The 25,280-nt window shown below is 40.6% G+C and overlaps 1 protein-coding gene across 1 annotated transcript; it reads left to right on the forward strand.

The window, feature by feature from the left end:
• LOC117815726 (transmembrane protease serine 6) lies at positions 1 to 25,280 on the forward strand. The gene is made up of 18 exons (XM_034687611.1): positions 1 to 83; positions 2,802 to 2,925; positions 6,390 to 6,532; positions 7,796 to 7,863; positions 9,071 to 9,258; positions 9,412 to 9,453; positions 11,443 to 11,647; positions 11,794 to 11,930; positions 13,639 to 13,751; positions 14,560 to 14,669; positions 17,046 to 17,188; positions 17,375 to 17,473; positions 18,764 to 18,877; positions 20,027 to 20,143; positions 20,397 to 20,565; positions 21,665 to 21,927; positions 23,557 to 23,693; positions 24,738 to 25,280. Exons 1-18 carry the CDS (start codon positions 9 to 11, stop codon positions 24,900 to 24,902), a joined length of 2,412 nt encoding a protein of 803 aa, XP_034543502.1. The 5' UTR covers positions 1 to 8; the 3' UTR covers positions 24,903 to 25,280.

Genomic DNA, 25,280 nt, shown 5'->3' on the forward strand with positions numbered 1-25,280 from the left:
GTGACGCGATGGCGCTTGGACACGGCTCTAGCAAATCTATTTCATGTGACCAGGGGGTCACTCCTGCTTCTGTGAATGATGGGGTCAGTAACACACTGCGTTACTTCATTTACTAACACTTATTTATCAATTTGCTTAATTTATTGCATGTATAACTTGAGGACTTGTTAAAGCAGAGAAGCCATAAAGTCCATATGTGGCAAATGGAGGGTCTTGTTTTGGTTGTGGATGTTGTCCCCTCCCAAATCTGCACAAACTAAGATGTTATCTTAAACGGTATTAAAAATAAATAAGCACGAGAAGAGTGCCTCTGTCTGAAAGGCTTCAGCTGGAGGATTATGGGTGCAGAAGTAAAGTGTCTGGTTTGCTGGGATTTTTTTTCTTCTTCCACTTCTTAACCTCATGTGTTTACAGTGGTTGGGCCTACAGTTGAAACCAGAAGTTTACATACACTGTATAAAAAGATACATAATCTTTTTTTTCTCCCACTGTCTGACATCAAATCAGACTAAACGTTTCTTGCTTCCGGTCTGTTAGGATTACCAAAATTATTTCTATTTGCTAAATGTCAGAATAATGAGAGAGATAATTTATTAGAGATTTTAATATTATTTTCTTCCAAGCCAAAAGTTTACATACATTTCCCTAGTATTTGGTTGCATTGCCTTTAAACTGTATGACTTGGGTCAAATGTTTTGGGTAACCTTCTATAAGCCTCTTACAATAGTTAGCTGGAGTTTTGTCCCATTCCTCCTTACAGAACGGGTGTAACTGAATCAGGTTTGTAGGCCGTCTTGCTCGCACATGCCTTTTCAGATCTGCCCACAAATTTTCTATGGGATTGAGATCAGGGCTTTGTGATGGCGACTCCAAAATATTGACTTTGTTGTCCTTAAGCCACTTTGTTACTAATGTGGCAGTATGCTTAGGGTCATTGTCCATTTGAAAGACCCATTTGCACCCAAGCGTTAACTTCCTGGCTGATGTCTTGAGATGTTGCTTCAATATTTTCACATAATGTTCTTTCTACATGATGCCATCTATTTTATGAAGAGCACCAGTCCCTCCTGCAGCAAAACACCCCCACAACATGATGCTGTCACCCCAATACTTCACAGTTTGGATGGTGTTCTCAGGCTTGCAAGCTTCCCCCTTTTTCCTCCAAATGTAACGATGGTCATTATGGCCGAACAGTTCAATTTTCGTTTCATCAGACCACAGGACATGTCTCCAAAAATGAAGGTCTTTGTCCCTGTGTGCATTTGCAAACTGTAATCTGGCCTTTTTATGTTGCTTTCTGAGTAATGGCTTCTTCCTTGCTGAGTGGCCTTTCAGCCCATGTCGGTGCAGGACTCGTTTGACTGTGGACAATGACACTTTCTCACCAGCTTCAGCCAGCATCTTCCCATGGTCTTCTGCTTTTGTTCTGGGGTTGATAAACACATTTTGCACCAATAAAAGTTCATCTCTGGGACACAGGAGCAGTCTCCTTCCTGGGCGGTATGATGCCTGGACATTCCCATGGTGTTTATACTTGTGTATAATTGTTTGCACAGATGGATGTGGCACCTTCAGGCATCTGGAAATTGTACCCCGGGCGGAACCAGAGTTGTGGAGGTCGACAATTCTCTTCCTGATATCTTGGCTGATTTCTTTTGATTTTCCCATGATGTCTCACGGGGAAGCAGTGTGTTTGAGTTGTGCCAATAAAATACATCCACAAGTTTGCCTCCCGTTAACTCAATTGTTGTCAATAAACCTATCAAATGCTTCCAAAGCCATCATCATCATCATCATCTGGGCTTTCCCAAATTGTTTAAAGGCACAGTAATCTTAATGTATGTAACAAACTTTTGACTTTGAAGAGAGTAATACTAAAACCTCCAATAAATTATCTCTCTCAATATACTGACATTTAGCAAATATAACTAATTTTGTTGATCCTAACTGACCTAAAACAAGAAACATTAAGTCTGATTTGATGTCAGACAGTGAGAAAAAAAGATGATGTGTCTTTTTATAGAGTGTATGTAAACTTCTGGTTTCAACTGTAACTTCTGTAAATTACCCACCATGCCCTCTGTAAAGTGGAGTATAACTGTAATGTCCCAGTGGGGCAATTGTCCACACAGATATTACACAAACAATACACCACACACAACACAGCACAAGATTCACACACTGTCACAGTGTTACCGATTGTAGCCAACTCTGTATCTGTTCATGCTGCACCTGAAGACCGAACCTTCTCCCTGATGGAAGCAGCTAAAACTCCTCATGTAAAGGATGCTGGGGGTCCTGAACTATGACTTTTGTCGCAGAGATGGCTCTACCTTCATATATGTGCTAAATGTCAATAAGACAAATCTTAAAGCACTGCCTGATGGTTTCTATAAGATTTGACTTGTTTTTGTTTTTTTTCTTTTAAAAGCCCCACAGGGAAACTCCAGAGACAAACCAAACCATCTAACCACACTGTAAACCAGATCAAGTTGAAATAACTCAGAATGTTTGTCTTAACTGATTACATAAGAGTTTTGAAGTAGCTGAAACCCATTTTTTGAGTATAATTGAAGAGGGGAAAGAAACATGTATAAGTGATGAAAATTGGAACATGTATATTGTTAACTGGTTATTTACAGCTGAGGAAAAAAACAAACATCCAACCATCCTGTTGTTAAACCTGGTCCTCAAAGTCTAGGATTGTTGTGTTCCTGAAGAGCTTTCACCCTCTTTGCAAAAACAAATCAAAGTTATTTGTTTTTAACCCTTAAAGTCAAAGTTTTGCTTGTTCTACAAAGATAGGAGCTGATGGACAAGAAGTGGCTTCACCGACCAGGATAACACGGTGCTGCAAGTGTCTTCTGGCCCTCCTCATCATCATCCTCATAGCGGCAGGAGTAATACTGACCTGGTACTTCCTGGGTAAGGTGATTCAAGGTTTCTCTATCAAAAATGTTAAGTTGAGCTTGAGACATGTCAGATAGCAATGAAGGCAAGCTAGTGAATATGTTCCCCTGCTTAGACTGAGATAATGAATCCGCTAATAGTTTTGCACAGCTATTCATGCTCCCCTGAAGATAACTTAAGGTGCATTTCAACTAAGAGTTCCAGGGTCTTTTAGCCCCCAGAACTACTTTACCCTGAACTAACAGGTTCCTATGCCCCCATTGTTGTCTGCGTTCCGACCGCGGGCTGAAGTCCCAGGTAGATTGTGCTGATCCGGCCAGTGATGTATGGAGAAAAAAAAGTAAATGCACTACACCACCAGACCAGTAGAGGGCAGTAAAATAAAGCCGAATGCCATTCATCACAGATGGCACCATAGAAGCAGACGGACAGGCAGGTATCATTTTGAGCAACACAACAGTTAGCCTGTTAGCACGAAGAGACTCAGCTGGCGCTGTTTTAGATGGTGCTATATTTCATCACAGATAGATTCACTGAATCAACACGTGAGAGGAGATAAGCGCGAGTAGCAAAGACGTTTCAACACGGCTTTAAAATCCTTATTAACTCAAAAGCCGTGGCAGAGATCGACCAGTGTTGTGGTTTAAACCGCAACCCTGTTAACTGGAGACTCTCAGCCAGATGCATCCCTCATAAACGTCTTTAGACTATAATTAAATATCTGATGAGGATATTTTGACATTTAAATAAAAAATGAACTAGTTTGCATTCCCAGGAACTCCCTCTGTGTTTCAACAGCGGTGTAAACTCCACAAACACTGACACATTCAGCTGAAGGTCTCCAGTTTACAGGGTCACTTTTAAAACCGTAACACTGGGAGAGACGCATTCACGGTGGGCTGAGAGAAGACTACTGTTACAAGCTGCTAAATCAAGAGAATCACAGCTTCTTGTTTTGAAAAGTACACACACATACAAAAAATATAGAACAAATAAAAACTAATGAAAGAAAGAGAAATCAAGAGAATCACAGATGTGTGTGATGTTATTGTGGGCGGGCGGAATAAAAACACTGTGGTTAATCCACCAATCAGACACGTTCAGCATTGCAGGCCCTGCCCCCCGAAAGTCTTGGGACCTTTGAAAAGTACTACCCCCCAAGCAGTAGGGGTGGTGAAAAAAATCGATTATTGATTAATCGTGATTATGTTATGGACGAGTATGAATCGATTATTACATTTTCAAAAATAGATTATTTTTTGCATTATTTTATTTTGTAAAAATGTTATCCCGCGGTCAATGGTAGTTAAACATCATACGTCCGGCATACGCCTGCCATAATTTGTAGGTAAGTTATGCAGACGTTGACAAACGTTCACACACGGAGAGCTTTGTGTCTGCATGTGTGTGTGTGTGTGTGTGTGTGTGTGTGTGTGTGTGTGTGTGTGTGTGTGTGTGTGTGTGTGTGTGAAGCCTTGGAGCCAGAGGTACGCTAGACTTTTTCGTTGTGTCTTTTGCCTGCAGGGTCATAAAAGTCCCGTCATAATCTATTTTTACCCGTCACTTTAATCTTTAAAATGATGATTAATGACATGTTCAAAAGCATTTCATTTTCATTCATTTGTAATTAATATTCAGTCCGAACAAGCTGAACAGAGAATCCACACCGTGCCATCACACATCACACATGTAACCTTTTCTCCGCTGACTGTGGCCCCAGTAGCTACATATGAACAATGAAATTAAACGATTGCACTTAAAATAGGAACAGTTCACCTGCTGTGGCCTGAACGCACACTCTCACACCTTCCTAGGGGTCCGCGTGGACTTGAATTGCGTGCCCGCTTGTGCGTAATCAAACGTCTCAGGTGGTATGGCTGCAGGGGGTACTGTCATGAGGTTTTGGACTTTTGCCTCGGACAGACAACTTCTCATGGCTTGATGTTGTTTTAGAGGCTGAATCTGCGCTCTGCTGCCACACTGGAGATTGGAATTACAAGCGCCACTTTAGCCAAAGTTTTGAAATCAGGGAACATTTCTCCACGTTAGTGATCGGAAGTCGGCAAGACTCTGACCGAGGGTTTTTCTGATCCCGCAAGCACTCGCTTCAGCGGGAGGAAATCCTGCAGCAACTCTTCAAAGCGCTGTCAGCACCCCGGATTGCGAGATGCATTGAGTATGGTGTCCAAGTCAGAGATGATGCTCAGATGGGAATCTTTTTTTGATTGATTTGGTTACCTCCGCGATATATACTCTGTGCGTAAAGTTGAAAATGTCTGCACGTTTGCATGTGTGAATGTGACGCAGCAGAACCTGCCGTCTTGTGAGGCCTCGTTGAATGTGTCATTTCTGTGTTCTACAGTATATAAGCTACAGTAAGTTGGTTCTACCTCTAAAGGAAATAAGCCTTCCATTTAATTGTTGTTGTAATGAGAGTGCAAAGAATCTGGTCATTCTAGACCACTGATAGTTGTTTAGTAAAGTTTGATCAGTCACAACACAATGTGTTGTGTCATTTCTGTGTTCTACAGTATATAAAAGGTGCAAGGTGTTACACAGCTGTGAACACACACAGTTCCAAAGCTGTATTTTTGTTCTACAGAAAAAAACTCCAAGTGTGGACATTTGTTTCAAGTTAGAAACAAATAATTCTGAAGTTACAACTACACTACACATGAAGTGCTTTAAGTTGTTACTCAATAAAAGAGAAGTAATTCAGCAACTGACTCTTATTTCTTAATGGTGCAATAATTTTGGGTTACTGTCAAACAGAAAATCAATAATTGTGATCGAGAAACGTTAATAATCAAAAATCGGTTGGTAATCGAATCGGGAGCTCAATAATCGGAATCGAATCGGGAAATCGGACCGATTAACCACCCCTACCAAGCAGGGGCTTTTCAGGTGGGGGGGATTAACTACCCCTGAACTAAATTTAGACCCTGGTTCCTCTGGTCGAAACGCACGTAGTTCAGAAGTAAAGTCCCTAGTTCCAGGGTAAAGTTCCTCCGGTTGAAAAACGCCTTTATAGACCTTAGTGCTCCCCTGACTTATCTTCTGGTAGCCTAATAGACACATTTGACTGAAATATCTAAACTTTCTAAACTGTTGAATTTTTCTTTTGTTGCATCCGTTAAGTCATTTCAAAAGCCAGGAGTTTGCATCGTTGGGGCACAACTGTTTTGACTGACGCAGGCATACTGTAGCTGTTTGCCACAGCTCCGCCTCTTTGACAGTATCTACGTTGACAGAAAATTGAGTTGAGTCAGTATGTGACAACGGTTTAAAAACACCTCTAAAGAAACCAGTGGGTGATGCTATAGTGATGACGTTCATGTTTTAGTCAAAGAGCTTTTATTGTGCAGGAGTGACTTGGTGTGAGTGCTGGGTTTGGAAGAGCTTATAGTTTACAGTCTAACCAGGCTCCATTAAAAAAACTGTCACTTTTACACTCATCAACATCCCTTCCTCTGTGACAGAATACAGGGTTTGGGTGTTGGAGCCTCGTGTCCAGCAGCAGTACACGGCCTACCTGTCCATCCTCAACAGGAACTTCTCTGCTGATCTGTCGTCACACAGCAGCGCTGCATTCAAGAGAGAGGCCAAGGGACTACAGAAAATGGTGTGCAAGAATTCATCTGGTGCTTATGTTTTCAGGCCTGGGCTGTTTAGTTTAGGTTTTTGCTATTGTAGCAGGGTTGGTATGAATTGAATAAACAAAACGGCAACGCCACCTAGGGGAATTTCACCTCCAGGAAATTCTAAATAACAAAAAGGTCACTCAGGTTTGTAGTATACCACAGGGCCAGAGACGGTTTTGGACTGGACTGCCATGCAAGCCCTCTGCACCTGTCACAATCATAGAGAGGAGTTAAACACAGGCCATGGAGTGCTCATTCAGTGCAGAGACAATGTGATAGAAAATAAAACTCAAAATAAAAACCAAAGAAACCAAAATCACAAATGAAAAACAAATTAACAAACGCAAAACGCTTAAATTTGAAGTAGTGCCAAAGAAATCAAATTACTAAAGGTTAGGACTCTTAAGGTCGGCAGTGGGTTACATAAGGTCCCGCTTGTCAATCCAGGACCAGCACTAGCACTAGTTCAGGCCAACTTCTTATGCAGTGCAAAACTTATTTTGAAATGCCAAACTTCAAAAGCACGGAGAGCCAAAACCTCCAAACAGAGAGCCAAAACAGCAGTTGGAGGGATAGCGGGACACGACAACCAGGGCCTCACACTGCAGCGCAGCCTCGGAGCGTCAGACAGGGGGCCACAAAGGCCACCTCTCAAACACGAGGAAACACATGGTCATACCTAGACAAGTCTCCAGCCGAGTGAACCGCCGTCATTGCTCCAGCAATCAGCCGAGCTGCCTTGAGGTAGCGTGCGCCACAACAGCTTAACCACGCCAAGTGATAGCCTCTGCCACGCCAAACAATTTCCATGCCAAACCAGGCTGCAGCCACCTGGCAGGTGAATGGGACGGAAGGAGAGCAAGAGTGAGACCCAGCCACACACACTTGTATATAACAGTGTGCTCGGCACCGCCCAGTTATCCTGCACAACTTAAAGCAGGCACAGTGCCATGTAGTGGCAGGGAGGGAGAGTCAACTCAACACACGATGAAGTTAAACTACCTGACATAAAAGCTCCTTTATTTTGCCTGAAAACAGGTCAGTAAGACTAAGCATCTTTGCAGATTGATAACAATCAACTCCTGAGGCAGTCCAAATCTTGACTCTAAAAAAAGACCAGACTGGAATTCAAGGGGAAAACATGAATGTTGACTGACTGGATGTCCAATGACGCTTGCATGCATTGTCTGTTTAAGTTATCTAAGAGGCAAACAGGTGATATTGTCTTTTTTCTTTTCTTTCAGATAGAGAAGATAATTAAAGCTTCAAGTCTGTCCCGATACTTCAACTACACCACTGTGTTCGCCTTCGGGTACGTAGATCAACTTGTATCTCTATGGGAATAATCCTGATAAAAATTAAAGCCTGAGCTGCATGTGTGAACGCAACTGGCAATATTATTGATTCTGATTACACCCAAACCTTTTGAGTGCCAGCCCCTTGGTAACACTTCTGCAAAAGTTGGGGTGAACAGATTTGTGAGCTCAGAAGGTAAAAGTCAGGAAAATTCACTGCAAGCGAGTGGGTGGGGTTGACGGGGTTAATGTCATGCAAACAGTGTGTTTTCATGCATGTAAAGAAGCTACTTCACACTCTTCTCTGCTCACCAGCATGCGCTTTGATGTAATGAATACATCTGTTTACATGTATCATTGATAGAGATTGTCATCATCATGTTGGACTCCAGCTATAGATATGCTGTAAACATTACATAGTGACTACTGTGGTGTCCTTTCAACATCATGCCACCCAAGGCCAAACTCACACACATAACCACCACACCAAACCTCACAGACTTAAACAACAGGGCTATCATACGCATGGCAACCTCAATAGAGCAGGACATCACACATCCACTAAACACCCACCTCATCCCACTCCCCCCAGGACGCAGGTACAGAGCACAGAGGTGTAGAAGGGCCCGCCTCGGCAAGAGCCTGATCCCTGCTGTTATAGCGAGCCTGAACAAAAGGCCTTGCTGAATTACACAACTCTGTCTGAGTGTTGATGTCTTGGTGGACAGATGGTTGAGCCTATAGTGCATATTCTATGTTTGTCTATGTTTGTGGAAATGCAGAAAGTTGCTGTGGAAAAGAATTTCCCCAAGGGGACAATAAAGTCTAAAGTCTTACAGGGAACTACATGCAATAAGGAACATGCATGAATCCGCAGGTTTAGAAGTTTTTAGGGGTACAAACATAGAGAAGGTAAACACAAACTTTAATCTCAAATTGCAAATAACAGCAAAACTCTAATACCAAGGATGAACACCCTCCTCAGAAACAAATAAGCAATAGTGCAATAAGACATAAGACATGCAGACGAATGGACCACTGGACACTAGCTGCCTGTTCCCTCTTGCTCTTGCAGCAAAACTTACTTCTGCTCGTCAGTAAAGTAGATGAAGCGATGAAAAGGTATACGTCAAAGATTACTGTGACATCACTTCGTCAGTGTGGTTACAGATAAATCACATCTTTAACCACTGAGTGCATTTTGGTCACGGCTGTCTGCTGCAGGGAGGGGAGTGTCGTGGCTCACTTCTGGATAATGATGTCAGTGCCAGGCAGCCATGTTGGAAGGGTCACACTGGAGAAGGTTACTGACTGCCTGCAGAGCGGCCTGAGGTGGTGCTCAGGGTCAACGGAGGAGGTCATGTCCAGCTGTGATGGATACCTCCTCCACCTCCCCTCGATGTTTGTCAGCGGTGAGAGCAAGAGAGGGAGAATGTGTGTTTGTGTGCAAGACAGAAATTTAAGATCTGTAAAAAAAAAAAAAAAAGGGGACAACTTAGCAATATGAGTTTGTTTTTTCTTATTTGCTTTCATTTTTTTCTGCTTTTGTTTCCTGCTCCTCACAGAAACCGACCCCAGAGTTGTAGAGCTCCTAAAAGCCACATTTGGTATCACACTTTATTTCCTTTTGCTTGGTCATAATTTCTCACGTTTACTTTTTAATCTTGATTAAAATGTGATTTGCATGCAGCAGATTACATTTTACACTAGACAAATATTGAATGCACGAAAGCATCTGCAGAAATAAGAGCGCTTGTTTCAATCAACATGTTCACGGTTGTTCCATTACGGGATTGCAGATGAGAAAATCACATCTATGGTGAAAAATAATCAAAAATAAATTATTTTGTTTCAAAGCCCTGTGCTTAAATCAGAAATCTGCTCCAAAATTGTTTCAGTTAATCAGAAAGAGCCAGTATTCCAGGCGCAAAATGATGAAGCTATTTCAGTCAGCGCTCTGAGGTTGGGTAAGACCCAAACGCAGAAGTTATCAGACAGATTACAGCAATCCAATGCATTATTGTTCATTTAAAAAGGTACAGGCAGGCAGCGAGGTAGGCAAACCTGGAACAAGAAACAAGAACACAAAGTCCCAGTATGAAGAATCACTGAAAATAAGATTACAAAGTAAAACAGAGCTGAAGCTCAAGGCAACGGGTGCAAACTTTCAACTAGACAAAGGAAATGATTAGAAAACAGGAGAGTGGCTGAAAAGAGGCCTTCACTGGAAAAAATGGCCCTCCAAAAACGAGATAAAAAACTTATTTGAAGGTGCTTTTAACTCGAAATAAGCAAAAAAATCTGCCAATAGAACAAGTGAAAATTTGCTTGGTAAGATTTCTTAAAATGAGACGTACTGTTTAGAAAACTGTGATCTTAAAATTAGCAGGGAAAACTTATTCTAATCAATATTTTATCAATATTTTAAAGTTTAGTGTCTCAGAATAAGCCAGGAATGCTAAAAAAAAAAAAAAAGATTTCTGGACTAGAAATTTTATGTCAACTTCTTCATTTGAGATATATTCACCTTAATTTGAGTTGTATTATAGCTGCCCTATTCTAGGTTTAAGACCTTCTTGTACTTGAAATAAGATGACAAAGTTTAATTTGAGCATTTTGAGATATAATGTCTTCTCATAGTGAGCTGGATATACTAATATTCAGTCATGTTGTTTTTTAGGATAAGCCAGCTATGCTCTAAAGGAGGTGTTTCATTGTGTGCATGTAGTTTGAGGATGAATATTTTTATCTGATTTAGAAGAAACAGTGCCTGAAAACTGAAACCCACCCTTAAAAAAAAAAGTACTTTTCTTTCTTTCTTTTATCAATGGAGCCGTTTTCTGATAGATTCTCCAATAAAATGCATTTACTTAAATCAAGTGAAGGGTTTGTCTTAAATCAATATTATTCAATAACAAAGAAGATCTCAGCTTGAAAAATGTCTGAAATGTAAAAAATAAACCTTGTTTCTTCTAAATTACAACTCAAAACAAGATCATTTCAAGATTGTTTGACTTAACAAGATATTTAAGATGTCTTAAAACAAGTCCCTCTATCTTGCTCAAATGTTACTTGTTAAGTAAATTTATCTCAAATCAAGTTGGAGAAGACATTTTGACTAAAAATGAGACAATTTCACTTGGTAAAATTTTGAGTTTTTGCAGTGTGAGGAGTAGATGTAAACATGAGGGGTTGATTTACAGTCTGAAGTTTTAGCATTCATAATGATAAGCTGATAACATCTTGGCTATGAAAATAACAATGTACCAGTCACAAAAATGCATTATGTAGCATGCTAATGATGCACTTTTTACTCCTTGTGTACGGTGTTCAAAATAACCTCACTTTATCACTGTACACTCATCAAATATAGAAACTTAAAAGCTTTACATATCTGCTTGATGCGCAGATGCTAAATTATAATTTGAAAGTCAGGCTAACATGACCCTGCATTGTGATTCAGTCTATAAATACCTCCAAGTGTCTTCACATTAAATCAATAAAATACTATCTAATGAATCTGATAGAATTGACTACAACCCAAGTAAGACTATTTCAACTCCCTAAGCGTAACACTGTGCCATCCTTTTCCCAAGACTGTTATCGCTACCAGAAGGTGGTGTCCAGCAGTCCTGTGGCTCTCCGTGGCCCTGACACGCAGCGGTCCTCCTGCCTGTGGCACCTCCAGGCTGCTCCCGGCTCCCAGCTGGAGCTCCACATGGAGTGGCTGCTGCCGGAGTGCCGGGACAGGCTGGTGGTGTACAACTCCCTGACCCCCAGCGACACACAGCTCATCACCTCGTGAGTGTAATCCAGTTAGATAGATGTATTCATTTGCAGTTGAGCCATTTGATTGCCCAAATACAGATTTTCTATCCACTGTCAGGCCTTCCTTTATTTGGTTCAGGCACTAAATATGAACTACTTTTCTTCCTCCGGCCTCCTAGTGTGTATGGCTGCAGCAGGCATGAGCGTGTGGTGCGTGTCCTGTCTTCAGGAGAGTGGTTGGCAGTTGTTTGGAAACAAGGTCTGTACAACTATAAGGACCCCTTCTCGCTGTCTGCACAGGCCTGGGACCACCAGGGTAAGACCACCTGAACACACAGGCCTTTCAATACTTTGATGAATACTCTTAGACCCCGACTGAAGGAATGAAAAACACGCCACAACTGGTCCAAGTTAACCACACAAAAACACATCTTAAACAGTGAAATGCAAAACACAATCCCAGGCTTAGAATCAGCAGAATGTGCCGTCCCCACATTTCGTCACATATGAGCAAAGTTTACATCAAACTCTGCTCTGTTCCTTTCAATCTGAGAAAAAGAGTAATAAAACAATATCTACAGTATGTGGATAAGCGATTACAGTCTCTGCTTCGTGTTTTTGGTAAACTTGCAGAGCCACAGCCTGAAACGAAGAAAATAAATGTACACACATGGCTCCAATCAGCACTGCCAACATCAAGCATAACAAAATATGACATTTTCATCAGCAAAACCAAATTTAAGTGTCCATATTCACACGTTTGGCCATGTGCTGATGCTGGCACTGGAGTTTAATTGTCTCTTGCCTTGTCAAGTGCCCCTTATTGAGTCATTGAGGCTTTGCCATGTCCACACAGCTGTTCTATGAGAGTTCAAAAATATGAATAAAAACACTATTATCATTGTTCTGACAGGCTACAGAGCTGAGAATCTTGTGACTTAACGTGCTGTGAAAAATCAAGCGGAAACACCAGAAACCACATACACACCCAAACAAAGAAGACGACCTTTACAGCAGAAATAAACATGTTTACAGCCTGGTTCAAAAACAGTTTGGGTCTGAATAGCTTATTTCTCTATCCGCACGCACTGTACGGGGGGTGTTTTTTTTGTGTGAAGGTATTAAACTTACAAGTTTTGCCCATTTAAGGACATGGCTGACTTGACTGAAGGGCGGGACCCTGCAGCTGGTAGCGAAAAGGCTGCCTGCCTCTTTACCTCTCACTAGCTTGACAGAAGTTAGGTTCAGCATATCCAATATGGCTCCCGCCGGCGATCGGCTTTAAAACAGGGCTTCAGGAACAGATGGGTGACATCACAGAAATAGATTTAGTTAATGACATTACTCTGCCAATAATACAGCCAGTAAAGCTGATTTATTGGTGCTTGCAACCTGCTCTTGTCATGTTGCACCCATAGACTGTATAAATAATGGACGTAGTATCCGTGAAGTCCTGAGCTCTGTTTGAAGCCAATTGTTGACGGGAGCCATATTGGTAATGCTGAACTCAACCAAACTTAGTGTGAGGTAAAGAGGTGGGGTTTGAGCATCCTAGCCAACAGCTATGTGTTCCAACCTGTCAATCAAGTCAGTCATGTCCTTGTTTGGGCAAAACTAGTAATCTTAATATCTTCTGAACTGTCGCGTTAGACAAAAATTCAACCCCTGTACAGTGTGTGCTGTTTTGGAACCAGGCTGTAAACATGTTTATTAATGCTGCAAAGATCGCCTCTTTGAATTGGTGTGTATGTGGTTTCTGGTGTTTCTGCAGCCAGCCTCAAGTGGATGCTCGATAAATTGCAGTTTATTACACTTCCGCATGGGCTTCATAGTTTGAGGCCGCTTGGTTGCACCAAACTCTTGTTTTCGTAGCGGGTAGGTGTTTGTCAAGCAGTGGATCCTGCAGTCTTTATAAAGATTTTCATTCTCTCAGGTCCTGATCTCTGGTGTTATTTAGATAAAGTATTTTCATGAAGCAGACTGTATTTGTTGAAGTACCTCTAGCATTATGTTCCCCTTCACAGACTGTAACTCCACCATAGAGCTGAGGTCCGTCTCAGGGGTCCAGGGGACACTGAGGACACCTTTCTTCCCCAGCTACTACCCCCCTGACACCAACTGTACCTGGAGCTTCAATGTAAGACAGACATTCATCATCAAACGCTGTTGTAATTGGGGTTTTGACCAATCAGAATCAAGTATTTAACACAGCCAGTTATCAAAGTGTTGTCAGAGATGTAGAGACGATAGATGGTTGGAGTCCTGAGGTACACTGTGCTTTATTAAAGACTTTCAAAAACCCTTCTAACCAGTTAGATATAGTGAACACAAAGGCTAGCATTCAACCACTTGGCTAATATTACTGCATTGTGTTTATTGGTCAAGGCAGTGGGCTGTCTGGTCCTGCTGGAGGTTTCTGCCTGTTAAAAGGAAGTTTGTCCTTGCCACTGTAACTTGCTAAATGCTGCAAAGTGCTCTGCTCATGGTGGATTAAGATGAGATCAGACTGAGTCCTGTCTGTAAGATGGGACTGGATCTTATCCTGTCTTGATGTTGGGTCTTTGTTAATAATAGAACATAGAGTACGGTCTAGACCTGCTTTGTTTGGAAAGAGTCTTGGGATAACATTCATTGTTATTTGGTGCTATATATAAAGATTGATGATTAAATAGTTCATATTATGTAACATTATCAAATGGTGATGTATGCAGGGGTATGGTTGAAAGCATCTTTTCTTATGGTAGTTCTTAAGTTATCAAACTTTTTTCTTCCCTTGAAATATTCCCCAAAGCTCCTCCAGATTTTCACTGTTGAGTTTAAGTTATGAATCATTTGAAAAGTAATGATATGGTTACATTACACAGAGGGGTAGGAAATACAGAAATGTAGCTTCCAACCCTGAGCATGGGTGTTTAGGTATTTAATACTGCCCTCTATGATTTCAGATGCCGAGTACAGGTTTGGGTTTGTCTCTGGAATTTGAAGGCTACGAGCTGAGCAGAGCCGCGTACAACCAGGCCTGTACGCAGGGTCAGTGGATCATCCAGAACCGCAGGTAATCTGTTATGGATTGTCACCAGGACTGGACCCAAAAGCAGAACTCAGGCAAGATGGATTGTGAAAATACAAGTCTTTTATTGGAGTTCACTCTGTGGTAATGGCGCCGTTAGTACAGAGCGGAGCAGTCCCTCTCTCCGGCGTACTCACACGGGGTAACTGGAGCTCAGGCAAAGGCAGGCAGGTTCAGCAGCAGACAGGGAAGCGATCAGCACGAGAGCGGGAAGCATGCACGGCAATCTCTGAAGCAAGATGGAAACACACAAGGACGTCAGCTAAACACACACAAAGAAAAGCAAAACATAAATGCTTGAGGAGCCACGGACTCAGAATACCACTGAAAACTGAGGTACGATCTGGCGATGAGTAGGAGGAAATCCAGAGGCTTTATAGGAGAGGGTTGATTAGTGAATGGATTCACCTGGTGCTGCCTGTTGATTGGAAAACCTGCCCACATTCACCCACAAGAAACAAACAAAGGGAAGAGACACAGGAGGAGGAGTAACAGACAGGGAAATGACAAAACACAAACACAAAGAGGGAGAGGGGAGGGCTGCCGTGATAAGGATCATGACATAATCTGTACTACAATGAGTCCAGCCAGTCTGTCAGAAGTAAGCGGCAACCTCTGGTCTTTGAAGCCAATGCGGAAGTGTTAAAAGCTGCAGTTCATCGAGGATCCACTTGAGGCTGGCTCTGAAAGTACCAGAAACCACATACACACAAATTCCAAAAAGCCGATCTTTACAGCAGAAATAAACATGTTTACAGCCTGGTACAAAAAAAGAGTTTAATCTGGATAGCTCATTTCTCGATCAGCTCACACTGTGAGGGGGGTGAATTTTTTTCTAACTCAGCAATTTCGAAGATATTAAGATTACAAGTCTTCCAATAAGAGGCACAGCTGACTTGACTGACAGGCGGGAACACTGTAGCTGTTGGCTAGGAGGCTCAAAGCTCGCCTCTTTACGTCACAATTGCTCGACAGCAGTTATGTTGAGTTCAACATTTCCAATATGGCTGCCGCTGCCGCCACCTATTGGCCTCAAAACAGCACTTCAAAAACAGAAGGGTGACGTCACGGATACTACGTCCATTATTTATACAGTCTATGGTCAGAAGTGAGGGTGTCAGAGTAAGCTGCCTTCTGAATGGAAATACAAGTGAAGAGAAAATCACGTTTTTATCTGCACCATCAAAGACAGATATCTGCACTCCAAAACCTCAACTCTTATATTGATGTGACACGTCCAGATGTCTTGATTTGATTCTTGAAACAAGATGTAATCCTTATGCCTTTGCATTGACAGCCATTTTTACTGAATACAATCAATGAAGTCCCTTTAGCTTGTAATGTCTGGAATTAAGATTTATATCTTAACTTGGCAGGATGCGGCTTAGATGACGTGTAATGAGGTATTATGACTACACATTAGACAAAAACACTTGGTAAGATTTGGGTTTTTTTGTGGAGTGAGAGGACACACCAACACCAGCTCCTCATAGTTTACCTCCAGGGGCTAGAAAGCTGAAAACAAGTCAGATTTAGGAACAATTTCACTAAAACAATAAATAAGAATAGCTTTTTACAGACTGAGGCTTAAACTGTCCTCAGTAACCAAACCATTCAACCATCTTTTTGCAAAACAGCTGAAGCTTCCAGATCAAACAATATGAGTAAGTTTTAAAACAAGAAAAATTCGGTCACGTTTGGTCACGTACAAGACTTTGTGGAGCCATACTCCTCTGTTTGGAGCGTAAGTGTCAGACAGAGACCTAGAGATAAGCACTAAACAGCAAACCACATGCAAGTGGCAGTAATAAAGAGATAACATATTGATTACTTGACAGGATACAGATGCAACACCGACAAGCTGGCAGACCAGAACATATATGCAGCTTGGTGAAGTAATGTCTATTTAAAACTGACACCTGTTTGTGGTTTGATGTGGGAGGAAGTATCGATGAGTGCGTCTAAAAGTTTCCAGGCAGTGACGTGCATCACTTTATAAAAGTGTCTCTGTACGATAATCTGCTCAAACTGACCAGATTAAGACAAAAGTGTCTCTATAATGACATGATGGAGAGATTGTTGTCTCCATGACAAAATATTCCTTCAACAACAGGGGGCAGCAGCGCCTCATATGAGAGCACTGTAAGATTTCCACTCTAACATCTAATGTGAGGCCATGTTTTCACTTAAGAGGCATACTCTGTGTAGTAAAGGTCTCTTTGTAATAGGAGACGTGTATTCAAGTGCTCCACTGTAGCTTAAACCACTCTTCTCAAACTTGGAGTGTCCCTCAGAGTCTCCCTGCAGGGCCTCACGCACCTGTAACTCTCACTGAGCTCAGTGTCTCCGTCCCTCTCTCAGGATGTGCGGTATCAGGAGCCTGCAGCCGTACAGCGAACGCCTCTTCCTGCTCTCAATGACAGCTACTGTTTCCATGACATCAGAGGTGTCAATCACGGGGCCGGGCCTCCAGCTGCACTACAGCGTCTTCAACCTGTCAGATCGTAAGGAGAGTCAGACAAGACATTTGGATAATTAGCTGTTAATAAATTTAAATAACTAAAACAAATAAGATGATTGTTGAAGTTAATGTGTGTGTGTGTGTGTGTGTGTGTGTGTGTGTGTGTGTGTGTGTGTGTGTGTGTGTGTGTGTGTGTGTGTGTGTGTGTGTGTGTGTGTGTGTGTTACAGCTTGCCCAGGTCAGTTTCTGTGCACTGTTAATGGCCTGTGTGTTCCTCTCTGTGATGGGATCAAAGACTGTCCCAACGGCCTTGATGAGAGGAACTGTGGTAAATACTTCATCTTTATTCTAAATGAACCGCTCAGTACTTATTGTACAGTGCTCAAAAACTGGAACTTGTTGCATCAGATCAGAGAGACAATGAAAGTGGGGAAGTTTGATGCTTTCAGCTGTTGTCAAAATACATAAAATGACATTACTTGGGTGCAATAAAATTTGAAAAAAGGTCCACATGGCCAAAGAAAAGGCTCATAATACGAGGTAAGGTCACAGAGTAAATCAACACAAATACAACACTTTGCATGTGTGTTAGAGCCATAGAGTCATTTGAATGTATGTGCCTTTAATTGTCATGCTGCAGGTAATTAGTGCTGCTAAATGGGAGCAACTGAGCATGTGCGCTGGAATGTGTGCTTTAATCTGAGCACAGGAGCATGTTTTCTAACTTTTGAGGAAATAGAAGTTATCAGTAACAAGAGAGGTGATTTTTGTTTGTTGATATTTTTCTTTTACAATTATTTTTATTGATTTTGTTATTACAGTGCATATAAGCATTGACAGTGTAAATAAAGGAGATACAAAGAGCGTGTGCACCAATGGCAGTACTTAAATACAACAACTGTACTGGCCTTTTCATGACCATAACCCCAAGCCCCTCCCACCCAAACCTCACATTACTTACATAAGAAAAAACAACAATGATATTTTTAATAAATTCTCAGTTTGTTTAACCCTCCTGTCATGTTGTGGGTCAAATTGACCCTTTTAAAGTCTATTTAATGCAATATGTGCCTTCCAAACCAGCTAAATGAAGCTTAAAAATCTGGGCAGCATGTGACAGAAGAGGTGTCTTGTGTTAATTTATTAACATCACTTCATAGAAAGAAAAAAATTCAAAAGTAAAACTATTGTATTTATATTTAGGACCTTCCAATGTACATTAAAAATGTTTTAACATGAATTTTCATGAAAAACAAGTGAGTTGTCCTCATTGAACTATGATCTGTGAGAATTAAAGAACACCAATGGACTAAATATTGATTTAAATGGTTAGTAATGGAGTTAAAAATTAGATTTAAAAAATGTGTATTGGGATTTTTTGGTGGTTCTGACACTTTTGGATAATTGAATATGCCCTGGGACAAATTGACCCAGGAACATTATTGCTGTTCCAGAGAAACGAACATTACAGGAGGGTTAATTTTATATGGCATCCATTCCATTTTTTGAGTAAACCTGTTTTGCAACACACAAGCCAGAAATATCACAACCTGCAGAAGTGGCCCAGAAGGTTTTTGCTAAAAAAGTTGCCATTACAGTGTGTTTGTGTGTGTTTCAGTGTGTGTGGCACAGTTCCAGTGTCCAGAGGACAGCCAGTGTGTGGATTACTTCAAGGTGTGTGACCAACACCCGGACTGCCCTGAAGCAACGGACGAGATGAACTGTACAGATGGTAACATATTCAAACCACATGTACAGACTCAACGTATCAGACGTTCATCACACACACACAAAATACCTCACAGCCATTTACAGTCAGTACGTCCTTATACCTTATCTACCTGGAGGCAGTGGTGGACAAAGTACACAGCTTCATTACTTAAGTCAAAGTAAAGATACACCAGGTCATATATTACTCCAATACAAGTGAAAGTTGCTCTGTCAGATTATTACTTGAGTTAAAGTACTGAAGTACTTACTTTTAAAAATACTTCAAGGTACTTCTTAAAAAATCTCAAAACATTGTATTTTCATTATACATAAATGCAGTTAAGAATACATGGGAGTACATTCGGTTACATTACATTACATATATACCATGGAATAAAAACAGCACCTAAGTTACTCCAAACACAGACAACTTAGTTTGAAATGTTCATCTGGAATGAAACAAATGTTATAGCTCAACACGCTTTCTCAGGTTGGACAGTGAATGTTTGTTTGTTTGGGCAGAGTGGTAAACAGAGAGAACATTCTAAACAATAAGTATCATTCTTCATTTCAAAAACCTCTAACACGGGCTGAAGATATGGACATGGGAGCTCAGGTGGAGAATTATAGCTATCATTACCACCTCTAAATGAACTGCCTGATCTGAGTGAAATTTGCTCTGTGTTTGCTCCACGTTCAACTGTGGAGACGCACGATATACAGGTAGGACTAAACCACTGAGACAAACAGAACTACACAAACACATGTTACTGTCTTAGGGATCAGATTTCAGAAAAGAGATAAATATTCATGAGCTGACTTCACAGCAAAAGTAGTGAGTAACTAGAGCATTGATAGAAATGTAGTGGAGTAAAAAGTACAATAATTGTCTTCTGAATGTAGTGGAGTAAAAGTAATAAGTTCCCCAAAAAATAATACTCAAGTAAAGTACAGATACTCAAAAAGTGTACTCAAGTACTTTAACTCTATTACAGTACACCACTGCCTGTAGGTCATAGTTACACCTCCTGAGATGTATTCTACCCTACATCCTGAGTTCTTCACAACACATGCTGTACGTTTGAGAATTTCTTTGCAAAGACTTTTACATCAAAAGTATTACAAATATGTGTTTGTGTGTGTGTGTGTGTGTGTGTGTGTGTGTGTCCAGCTGTGCAGTGCACAGATATGACCTATGTGTGTGCCGATGGAACATGTCTGAAGAAACCAAACCCAGAGTGCGACTTTGTCACTGACTGCCCCGACGCATCAGATGAGAAACAGTGTGGTAGGAAGATAATCACGCCATTTTTATTATTCCATTTATTCTTATTGTTTTAAAATTTTTTATTTTTGACACACTTTTATAGAAAAATTGAAAAATACTCTTAATTAATGTAGAGCTAGTTTTTTCTTTTTCCCCCAATGAAAGAAGAAAGACACATTTCTCTAGTACAGCTTTGCTTGTTTAGTATTATATGTACTATAAGTATTATATCAAGCTATCAGTACATCCATCCATGCTTTGCTCTGTGTGTCAGACTGCGGCCTGAGGCAGTTTTCCAGCCGTATCGTCGGGGGTACAAACGCCTCAGAAGGGGAGTGGCCGTGGCAGGTCAGCCTGCAGGTGCGAGGTACCCACATCTGCGGGGGCACGCTGATCTCCAGCCAGTGGGTGGTGTCTGCTGCTCACTGTTTTGATGACGACCGGTGAGTGCAGCAAGAGAGAGGAGGAAGTGTGTGTTGACTAAGGTGTTAAAATGTTCTCAAAACTAGGGCAGAGGAGAGGACAAATATAAGAGAAAGGTTTTTACTCATGTCTTACATAAAAATAAAACACTTATTTGAATCTTTATTCTAAAGTAGGTGGTATATTTTCAAGACAGATACAGCTCTTGTCAGCAGTAATTGAGATCACTGCAAAAACTCAAAATCTTACCAAGTGAAATTGTCTCATTTTTAGTCAAAATGTCTTCTCCCACTTGATTTAAGATACATTTACTAAACAAGTAACATTTGAGCAAGAAAGAGGGACTTGTTTTAAGACATCTTAAATATCTTGTTAAGTCGAACAATCTTGAAATGATCTTGTTTTGAGTTGTAATCTAGAAGAAACAAGGTTTATTTTACATTTCAGACATTTTTCAAGCTGAGATCTTATTTGTAGAAGACGGATAATCTTGATTTAAGACAAACCCTTTACTTAATTTAAGTAAATGCATTTTATTGGAGAATCTATCAGAAAACAGCTCCATCTTTCAAAGAAAGAAAGAAAGAAAGAAAGAAAGAAAGAAAGAAAGAAAGAAAGAAATGAAGGAAGGAAGGAAGGGAGAATAAAAGAATAAAAGAAAGAAAGAAAGAAAGAAAGGAAGGAAGGAAGGAAGGAAGAAAGAATAAAATAATGAAAGAAGGAATAAAAGAAAGAAAGAAAAGTTGTTGTTTTTAAGGGTGGGTTTCAGTTTTCAGGCACTGTTTCTTCTAAATCAGATAAAAATAAACATCCTCAAACTACATGCACACAATGAAACATCTACTTTTTAGCATAGCTGTCTTATCCTAAAAAACAACATGACTGAATATTAGTATATCCAGCTCACTATGAGAAGACATTATATCTCAAAATGCTCAAATTAAACTTTGTAATCTTATTTCAAGTACAAGATGCTCTTAAACCTATAGAAGTGCCACTATGATACAACTCAAATTAAGGTGAATATATCTCAAATGATGAAGTTGACATGAAATGTTACCTTAAAGAAAAAAACATTTCTCCCTGTAAAGCGTAACCGTCCTCCTCCCTGTCTTGCAGTCTGTTCTCCCCTTCAATGTGGACGGTGTACCTGGGTAAACTCCTCCTGAACCACAGCAGCCCCACTGAGGAGGTGGCTCGAGTTCAGAGGATCCTCCTCCACCAATACTACGATGACGAGTCCCACGACTACGACCTGGCCCTGCTGAAGCTTGACAGGCTGGTGGTACATGCTCGACCCGCCTGCCTGCCTCCGCCCACGCACCAGCTGGAGCCTGACCTGCTCTGCTGGGTGACTGGCTGGGGGTCCCTCCGTGAGGGAGGTGAGGAGGGACAGAGGGAAGGGAAAATTGGGGCATTGTGAGGGATGAAGTAATAGTGGTGTAGTGTCTGTAAGGTGCAGTTTTGTTCTGGAATCATTTGTGTTTCAGAGAGGCCTTTTAGGCAGTCTTTCCTAATCTTGACAGGTTTTTGACCTCTTTAAAAAATATCTGCTCCTCCCATACACTGGAAAAAATGACCCTCCAAAAACAAGAAAAAAAAAACTTATTTCAAGGTACTTTTACCTTGAAATAAGAAAAAATAAACTTCCAATAGAACAAGTAAAATTTGCTTGGTAAGATTTCTTAAAATAAGACATAATATTTAGAAAACTGTGATCTTAAAATTAGCAGGGAAAACTTATTATAAGTAATATTTTACCAGTATTTAAAAGCTTAGTGTCTCAGAATGCTAACAATTAATATTTTTTAATTAAAAAAAAAGATTTTTGCTCAAATAGATTTCATGTCAACTTCTTCATTTGAGATATATTCACCTTAATTTGAGTTGTATCATAGCGGCACTTCTCTAGGTTTAAGAGCATCTTGTACTTGAAATAAGATTACAAAGTTTAATTTGAGCATGTTGAGATATAATGTCTTCTCATAGTGAGCTGGATATACTAATATTCAGTCATGTTGTTTTTTAGGATAAGACAGCTATGCTCAAAAGGAGGTGTTTCATTGTGTGCATGTAGTTTGAGGATGTATATTTGTATTTGATTTAGAAGAAACAGTGTCTGAAAACTGAAACCCACCCTTAAAAACAACAACTTCTCTTTCTTTCTTTCTTTCTTTCTTTCTTTCTTTCTTTCTTTCTTTCTTTCTTTCTTTCTTTCTTTCTTTCTTTCTTTCTTTCTTTCTTTCTTTCTTTCTTTCTTTCTTCTGTTAAGATTGGCTTTTTAGAATTGGTGTGTATGTGGTTTCTGGTACTTCCAGAGCCAGCCTCAAGCTGATCCTCGATGAACTGCAGTTTTTAGCACCTCCGCATTGGCCTCATACTTTTAGGCCGGAGGTTGCCGACTGAGTTTAATGCAGTCTTTTCACAGGAAGGGGATTTGTGCAGCTTTTAAAACAACATTCTTCTGTTGCACTTTCTGATTGTGACTGGATGTGGGAAGTCTCTGTGGAGGAACATTAATTTGCCATTAAGATAGCAGAGTGAAAACCTATTAAATGAACAGGATTAGATTAAAAGATGCAAGAAGCAGGTAGAGTGATCTGTCTGGTGGTGTCTTGGTTGTGGTTTCTGAAGAACAATGAACGCTGAAACCAGGTGAGAGGTGAGATTGAAAAAGGTGTTAAAAAACATTGTTCTGCACAAACAGTTTCCTAGAAATTCAACACATTTAAGTGGCTTTAATGGGCATTGAACACCACAATATTTTGTGCATCGGGGGGTTTTATGGTTCTGTGATCTGCAGCTCTAGAATTGGCTTCCAGCAGGTGAATGGAAACTGAGCATTACAGATGTCAGTTTGAGTTTTCTGCAGACTCAAGAATCATTTCTCCTTTACAGTGTAATCAAATATGACTCTTTGCTTGATGTTGCAAATATAACTCTTGAACACAATGAGGAAAGAATCCCAGCAGGATGAACACTGGCTGACTGTGTCCCTCTGACCTCTTCAGGCCGTGCCAGTAATGTGCTTCAGAAGGTGGATGTTCGCCTGGTCAGCGAGGAAGCTTGTGTACGCTCCTATGGCCAGCTTGTTACTCCCAGAATGCTTTGCGCCGGTTATCGCACTGGGGAGAAAGACGCCTGTCAGGTAAATAGAAATTTATGCATGAGTTTTTAGCTTTTGCATAAGGCAGCTTGCTTTTAGACAACAGCTACACAAACCCACTGAATGATATCTGACCAGCCCCACACAGCAGACTGACTAAATTAACAACTGTCTGAGTAACAAAGTGGATGATTTCACAAGTTTAAGTGTCCAGGATGTCTTTAAAGTTTGGACACACCTTCTCATTCAATGGTTTTTATTTATTTTAAATATTTTCAACATTGTAGATTAATACTGAAGACATCAAAACTATGAAATAATCTGGTTTTACCATAATCTGGATTACAACAGTAGTCCCATTGTGAACTAACCCTACCTCTGAAAAACACAACTGATGGTCTCAAACACATTAAGAAGGCAAGTCATTCTACAAATGAACTCTTGACAAGGCTCATGTTAATTAGAAACCATTCCAGGAGACCACTTCATGAAGCAGACTGAGAGAATACCAAGAGTGTGCAAAGCTGTCATGAAGGAAAAAGGGGGCTACTTTACAGAATCTAAAATATAAAACATATTCTGCTTTGTTTAACACTTTAAAATAATTCCATATATGTTCTTGCATAGTGTTGATGCCTTCAGTATTAATCTACAGTGTTTCAAATACTTAAAATAAATACAAACCCTGGAATGAGAAGGTGTTTCCAAACTTTTGACAGGTAGTGTACATGTTGTCAGTGTTTAGTTTGGAGCTGGAGTTTCACTGCCCTCAAGTGGAGGAAGATAATTCCTGCAGCTCTGAGGCTCTCCTTCCATTTTTCAATGAATATTTTAACTGCAGTTACATTAAGAAACAAGACTCATGACACATGAAAACACTTGAAAAAGCCAAAGCTTTTCATGTTTCATTTGTAAGATACAGTGTAAAAAACAATCTACCCTAATATAACCCATTTTAGTTTACATTTGTTATACAAAAGGCAGTAAAGTTAAAGAGAGTGAATATTTATTAAAAGCATTATATGTTCACCAGAAGGAACATATGATGCCGCCTGTATTTCAGCAAACCTTTCCTCTCTCTATCAGGGAGACTCTGGAGGTCCCTTAGTTTGCCAGGAGCAGTCAGGTCGTTGGTTCCTGGCAGGTGTGGTGAGCTGGGGCAGAGGCTGCGGGCGTCCGGACTACTATGGTGTCTACACCCGCATCACCAGGCTCACCGACTGGATCAAGGTGGTCATCAGCAGCACCTGAGACACCTGGGATGTTCTCCATGTTCTTCTCCACCACCTGAAGCGAGGTGCTGATGAAAACATGAACATGTGAGGGGAGAGAAGATGTTAGATTGATTCTCCTTTAAATGGGTCAGACAACAATTACCTACTTTATTTATGCTGGACCTTTCAGAGACTTTCAGGAATGATAATGTCAAGTTTTTTCACCAGAATTCACCAAAACATTGAAAATAACATATGTTAACAAGCATGAATGTTGAGTTAGAGACAACACTACAACACTGTGATCATGTAATTGCTTGTTCAATCATATAACGAACCAATCCCCTTCATTTCAAAGAAAATGAACTTTTCTATAATAAAGGATCTTCAATATTCATATAAAGTTTCCACTGTA

Source organism: Notolabrus celidotus, chromosome 7 (genome assembly GCF_009762535.1).
Source record: "Notolabrus celidotus isolate fNotCel1 chromosome 7, fNotCel1.pri, whole genome shotgun sequence".
In the NCBI taxonomy this organism is placed as follows: Eukaryota; Metazoa; Chordata; class Actinopteri; order Labriformes; family Labridae; genus Notolabrus; species Notolabrus celidotus.

Excerpts from the sequence above, each read along its gene's own strand:
- LOC117815726 (XM_034687611.1), top strand. The coding sequence starts at position 9 with ATGGCGCTTGGACACGGCTCTAGCAAATCTATTTCATGTGACCAGGGG. Across the intron at positions 6,533-7,795 it reads CCAAGGGACTACAGAAAATG|ATAGAGAAGATAATTAAAGC; the intron begins GTGTGCAAGAAT and ends CTTTTCTTTCAG. Across the intron at positions 20,566-21,664 it reads CACTGTTTTGATGACGACCG|TCTGTTCTCCCCTTCAATGT; the intron begins GTGAGTGCAGCA and ends CCTGTCTTGCAG.